Source organism: Streptopelia decaocto (assembly GCF_964273445.1).
Source record: "Streptopelia decaocto genome assembly, chromosome: 11".
In the NCBI taxonomy this organism is placed as follows: Eukaryota; Metazoa; Chordata; class Aves; order Columbiformes; family Columbidae; genus Streptopelia; species Streptopelia decaocto.
In genome coordinates this window covers 11,258,916-11,264,761 of record NC_138666.1, presented here as the reverse complement: position 1 = coordinate 11,264,761, position 5,846 = coordinate 11,258,916, and the positions used below count along the sequence as shown (strand labels likewise).

The 5,846-nt window shown below is 54.2% G+C and overlaps 2 protein-coding genes across 2 annotated transcripts in view; one reads left to right on the top strand and one right to left on the bottom strand.

Moving 5' to 3' along the window:
- Positions 1–5,846, top strand: part of COG4 (component of oligomeric golgi complex 4) — a 371,279-nt gene that overhangs the window by 173,253 nt on the left and 192,180 nt on the right. The gene's annotated exons all lie outside the window — the stretch shown is intronic.
- MLKL (mixed lineage kinase domain like pseudokinase) lies at positions 146–5,779 on the bottom strand. The gene is made up of 11 exons (XM_082062962.1): positions 5,641–5,779; positions 4,403–4,972; positions 4,096–4,209; positions 3,818–3,992; positions 3,622–3,719; positions 3,406–3,541; positions 2,801–2,885; positions 2,229–2,377; positions 1,995–2,044; positions 1,374–1,514; positions 146–352 (listed from the first exon to the last, which is right to left on the bottom strand). Exons 2-11 carry the CDS (start codon positions 4,857–4,859, stop codon positions 300–302), a joined length of 1,458 nt encoding a protein of 485 aa, XP_081919088.1. The 5' UTR covers positions 4,860–4,972; positions 5,641–5,779; the 3' UTR covers positions 146–299.

Genomic DNA, 5,846 nt, shown 5'->3' with positions numbered 1-5,846 from the left:
CCCCTTGATCCCCCCGGGCACCGGGGTTTCTGCCAGCCTCCCCGTGTGTCCCCTGGGGGCAAGCCTGTGACAGGGTGACCTTGCCCACCAGCCATCTCCCAGGCAAACCCAGGCCCCTCAGAGAGGTGACATGGCAGTCTGGGCACACGGGAACAAATGAACATGTATTGAACCATCAGTCTCTGCGAGGCAGGGGAGGGGGGTGAGCCGAACTCTTAGTCCTGTGGGCGAAGGCCCGCTGGTTTCCCTTGGGCGGCTGCCCTTGGCTGCTCTCGGTCACCCGGCCCTGCTTTCCATGGTTAACTGCCTTGGTTCCTGCTTTTCTCCAGGTCGGCCAGCAAGTCCACAATCTCTGTAAAAAACAAGGATGATGTTAATCAAAACAGAATAGCGGTTGTAGGCTTTTCCTCCCTCACTGATAACAACAGGGACACGCAGCCCTGTAGCAGCCCCGAGCAGACACAGGTGAGCAGCCCAAGGAGAAGCAGCCATGTACACAGAGAAGTGCCTGGAAGCAGCCATGAGAACACGTCCTCCCAGCTCAGCATCAGGGTGAGGGGAATATTAATAAAGATAGGCTGTATCCTCAGTGCAGCTTTGCCAACGTCTCTGATTATATTTTAGTGTTTTAGCATTGGCCGAGTGATCCTCTGCAGCAGGGTCTGCTGGGGGAGCTGCTGTTGGGAGCGGGAGGCACAGAGAGCACAGCACACAGCAGGGCTCGGGGGTTTCTTACACACGGTCTCCACATCTCTCGTATGGAAACCAGCCCCATAGGATGGGGCAGGTGAGTCTGAAAGAAGCTTTCTCCCCTTGGGGAGGTGAACTGAGGGCAGGGTACAATCTCTGTGCCTTCAAGCACACCAGAAGGGTTCCTCTATATTTTCCAACTGTTAAATATTCTGATGGAGACCAAATATTTATCTGATCAGACCCAAATCAGCTTCAGAGGTAGTAATCTTCCCCACTGTGGAGCAATTTCCCAAGGTTGCAATCTATTGCTCAAAGCCCAAGGTAGGAAATGTCCTTTCACTGTGTTGTGGCTGCTCCTCCAGCTTGCAGGATAGGCAGGACCCGAGTGGGGATTAACCCCCACACCCCTGCTCCCCCTTCGGCACTTTGAGAGAAACAGTTTACTTTTACATGGTGCCAAACGAGCAGCCTGGTGATTATTGCTGTGGATAAACATTAACCATCACGCTACAGGAGAAAGACAGGTCTAAGGGACTCGTTAGCATGAGAAGGTAGGACAAGGAAGGATCCTGAAACACAAAGTCAGACAAATGCATATGGAAAATAAGGAGCAAACTTCCCCCTGAAGCAGCTGATTAGGGGACGCAAAGGTCCGTGGAGCAGATGTCCAGGACACTTACCCTCGGCAGAAGGGCGCTGGGAAGGGTCGAAGGCCCGGCACTGGTCGATGACTTCCCGCAGCTCTGCAGGACAATCTTGCCCGACAGGGTCCTGGTAATGGTGGCTGCAGATTTTCTCCGTGATCTCCTGGGGAGTGCAGCCTAAACAACACGTGTGGAAACAGGAGCGTCAGGACAGAGCTCTGCTGCCACAGGAGGGTGCTGGGGAGGAAACCCAGTGCAGAGCCCAGCCAAGAGCCTTCCTGCAGCCTGTAGCATGGAGGAGCCAGAAGAGAAGCCACCCAAACTGTGTCTGCAATGAACCCACCCTGTGTTTGGATGACACCGTTGGGCTCCAGTGGAGCAAGGAGATGTGTTCACGCTTCAGTGCACAGGAACATCAAACAGTGACAAAAATTACTTGCAAGTTTGTGGTTTAAGCATGTCACTGAAACACTTTGCTATATTGGAGTCCCAGGAGAAACTACAAAGCTGTTGTGCAGAGCCAGGCACACCGGGCACTGCCGCTGGGACTTGCATGCTGCGGGATGCTCTGGGAAGGAGCAGGGAGCAGCCAATGCCAGACAGCAGCCGCCCTGGGACACGTGTGGCTTTTACACAGCCAACCCAACTCTGTCTTACCTTCAAATGGGATTTTGGAGGTCGCAATCTCCCACAGCACGATCCCGAAGCTGGAAGGAGACAAGCGAGAGTCTCAGCATTCATCCCACCTGACATCCCACCATGTCAGGCTATGCCAACCACAACTAGCTGCTTATGTGTCTGATTAAACCTGGCCTTCTTCCATAACTCAACAACTACCCTGCCAGACATCTGCCTGCTTGTGGGCCTCTCTGCCGGGAGGGACAGACACACCTGTATATTTCACAGGGTCTCTTGTAGGGGTAGTTGATGTCTTTCAGGTTCTCAGGAGCGATATAAGCCAGCATAGAGACTTGTTTCCAGTTTTTCTTGGCTTTCCTCTTGATGGATGACTCCGTTTCACACAGCTCAAATCCCGACAGCTGATTGAGAGAATGAGAGAGAGAACAAGTGGTTCAAACTCAGTCTGCAGAAACCTGTAGTACAGCTGGGAACTGCCCCGAGCTGGAGGAAACAGAGTGCGGTGCCCTGGGCAGCAAAGGCTGGCGTGCAGCCGCGTGTGCTGCCTGGCACGAGGCTCCTTCTGCAAGCGAAACCAATAGGTGGGGACAGGTGAACTGCCCTGGCTCCAGCTCATCCCAGGGTGGATGTCTCAGAAATGCTCTACTGTGCTGCTAATAAAACAAAGATGGTGATGAACTGAGCTGTTAAGTGTCTTAGGTGACAGGGGAGATGACTCCACCCCAGATGTTATTCTGGACCATCATAATTCCCTTCGTTATTGGTGAAAGACAGCCAGAAAAGCATGCAAAACACCCAAAAACTTCTCCAGTCGTGGTCCTTACCTTCACACAGTAATCCCCGGCTACAAGGAACTTGCTACTGCAGATGCAGCCGTGGAGTCGGGACTTCTCCTCTGTCTGGTGTAACCTGCAGTCACAGAACCAAGGGCAACACATGCTGGTGATGGAGCCATCCCCACCTTGGGGCTCCCTTGTGCTGTGTAGGGGATGGACCGACATGCACCTAGAGAAGCCAGCAGCTCTCTGCCTGTCTTGGTGGACCAACCCTGCCAAGCCAACCTTTTCAGCAGCTGCTGAAAGAATCACTGTGGGCAAAATAACGAACCTTGCGGATAAGCAGACCCATAAGGAGAACAGCCATGCTGTAGGGTGCCTGGAGGTGCCCTATGGATGCAGGCAAGGGGGTTTTCTCCCTTCTGGGCCTTTGCAGGCATGGAGCCAGATGTAGGGGCCAGTGGCCGGGGAAAATAGACACTACTCCATCCAAACCCCACTGCCCACATCTCCACCAGCCTCCCATCCCAGTGTCCCAAGGTGGTGGAAACAGTGTCTAACAGGTTACCACTGCTTATTGAGAGATATCAGAAGCTGAGCGTGGCTTGTGGATCGTCAGGTGGACTTAGTCACTGATTTAGGCAGGAGCTCACCTGTAAAGGCCTCTGGCAGCTCCCAGGGCCATCCGAATGCGGATGTCCCAGGAGAGATGCTGTTGCTTGGTCAGCACATCCCGCAGCGTTCCATGCTTGCAGTACTCCATGACGATGGAGAAGCAGGGGCTCCCATCTGAAAGGCAAAACCTTGAGCATCCCACCTTGTGCAACCTCTTGGGAGGGGACCACGACAACCCCTCTGCCGCCCCATACCTTTCTCCTCAATGCAGATCCCGTACATGCGCAGGATGTTTGGAGACTCAAACTTCTTCAGGGTCTGAATCTCCTTCTCGAAGATGTCTCTCACCTTCCTACAGAAAGAGACAGCACAGTGAGATCCACGTGACATGGCACCGTGCCACCCTCGCTTCCTGGCTGCCCCATGTCACTCCTGCCCAGGACAACTCACGCTGGGTCAGTGGTCAGCGGCCTCTTGAAGGTTTTGATGGCAACGGGGTACTTGAGGTACTCGCCCTCATAGAGGTCATAGCTCTCGGTGTCCTGCAGATGTCTGTAGAAAGTGAGGTGGTCCCGCTCGATCTCAGTGATATCTTCTCTTTTATCAACATTGACTTTCTTCAAGCCTGTGCCCGCCATGTGCCAGGAGAGAACGAGGGACAGGTTAGGCAGGGTTCAGGGGGAAAGGACACAGGGCACAGGGTGCCTAGTGGTGTAATGCCAACTTACACTCCATCACGCGCACAATTTTGTTCAGTTCGCTTTGCATCCAGTCCACCTTGCTCTCCACACATTCCCTGTCAATGTAGATCTCCCCAGCCACATCTTTGGGCTCCTCAGTACCTGGGGAGGGAAACGTGCAGAGGTGGGGCCGCTGGTTGAACATGCAGGACTGGTGTGGCTGGCTTTTCTTGTGGTTTAAGTGTTTCTTTGGCTCTATTTGGCCATGGCCATGAAACAAGAGCTGGGCAGCAGCTGGGAGGGAGGTGCCAACCACCGGTCACAAGGAAAAATGGTTTGCTACACGCACACTTACTTGCGATCACCTGGCTTAAGAAAGCCCTGTCGTCCCTCAGGTCCTCAGCATCCTGCCTGCGACAGGTCTTTGCCTGGAAAGCCTCCAGGAAAGCTTGTTTCTGCTCTGCCTGCAGCAGGAGCGAGAGCCCCTGCGCGATGTCCTCCAGGCTCTCGTTCACCCAGATGAACTCCTCGCTGGTGCTGTGGGCTCTCAGGAACTTCTGTATCCAGCTGGTCTGGCTGTATTTCATCACCAGCTTCTGAGCTTCCCCCAGCACCCGGAGCAGCTTTTTCAACAGCTCCTCTTCGTGGCAGGAGATGTGCTTTGGTGGCTGAGCCCTGAGGATCCTCACGGGCTCCAGCAGGATCTGGATGCGCTCCACGAGGCGCTGGCACTGGTGTTTACAGCACTTCACCTGCTCAAATTGGCTGTGGATGGCCTGGGCCAAGGAAAGGACCCTCTCCACGATGTCCATGCTTGCAGCAAAGAGCTTTGCCTCTGGGGACGTGGGCTGGTGGCGTCTGGTGGAGTTGAGCCTTGGGTACCAATCCCAGATCAGCCGGCTGTGGCTCTTCCACACCTTCCACCCTAAAGAAAAACCTTTACATGGCTTGCCAGCCCCCCAGGTCTCCTATAGCCCCTAAGATCTCCTCCAGCTGCCTTGCTTCCTCCACTTCGCCCAGCACTGCAGCCACTCATGCAGACCTGAGTGGGCACTCACAGAGACATCAGTAGCAGTGGTATTGGCACATCTCACTCTGCATTAGCAAGAAATGTTTTGGCTTCATTTATGTAAGCTAGTTTAGTGTTAGCCATACCAGAGAGCTCACATGCAGACAAGCAGGGTCAGCAATGGCCCAAGGAGCATCCCCCACGGCACCAACCCCGTGCCACCCTGGGGTCCTGCCTGCAGACCCCATGTTTTTGACCATAAAGATCTCTATTCTCATTTCTAGCCAACATCTCTATTATCACCCATCTAACAAGAGCTCTCACCCCTTCATAGCCACAGTGTAGCTCCATCTTTTCTCCCTGTAGCCCTGTATTGCCCACTGAAGATTTTAAATGAAACTCTTTCTGTGTGCTCAGCACCCCCGCAGAGGTGGTCCCCACTCCTCAGTCTGCGTCCAGGCAGCAGGGGCAGAAAACTGCCCCGGTTGCGGGGAAATGAGCAGCAGCCACCCATGCCATTGGCACAGCCAGCACTGAGAGAGGTGTGCTGGGCTCTGCCAGCTGGAAACAAGACAGAAACGCACCCAGAAACAGGCTGCAGACACGCTCCCTTCTTCTTTAGGCTCTCTCCAGCGTGGCCCCCAAGGAAGAAGCTTGTCCACTTGCTAAGAGAAATCCGCTGGGTTTACTTGGTTCTGCTTTGCTTGTCTCTGCTTTGGCTGTCGCTGCAGACTGGAGCGGCACGGCAGGATGAGCGCAGGTTTATAGGGTTCTTTCCCTGGCTGTGATT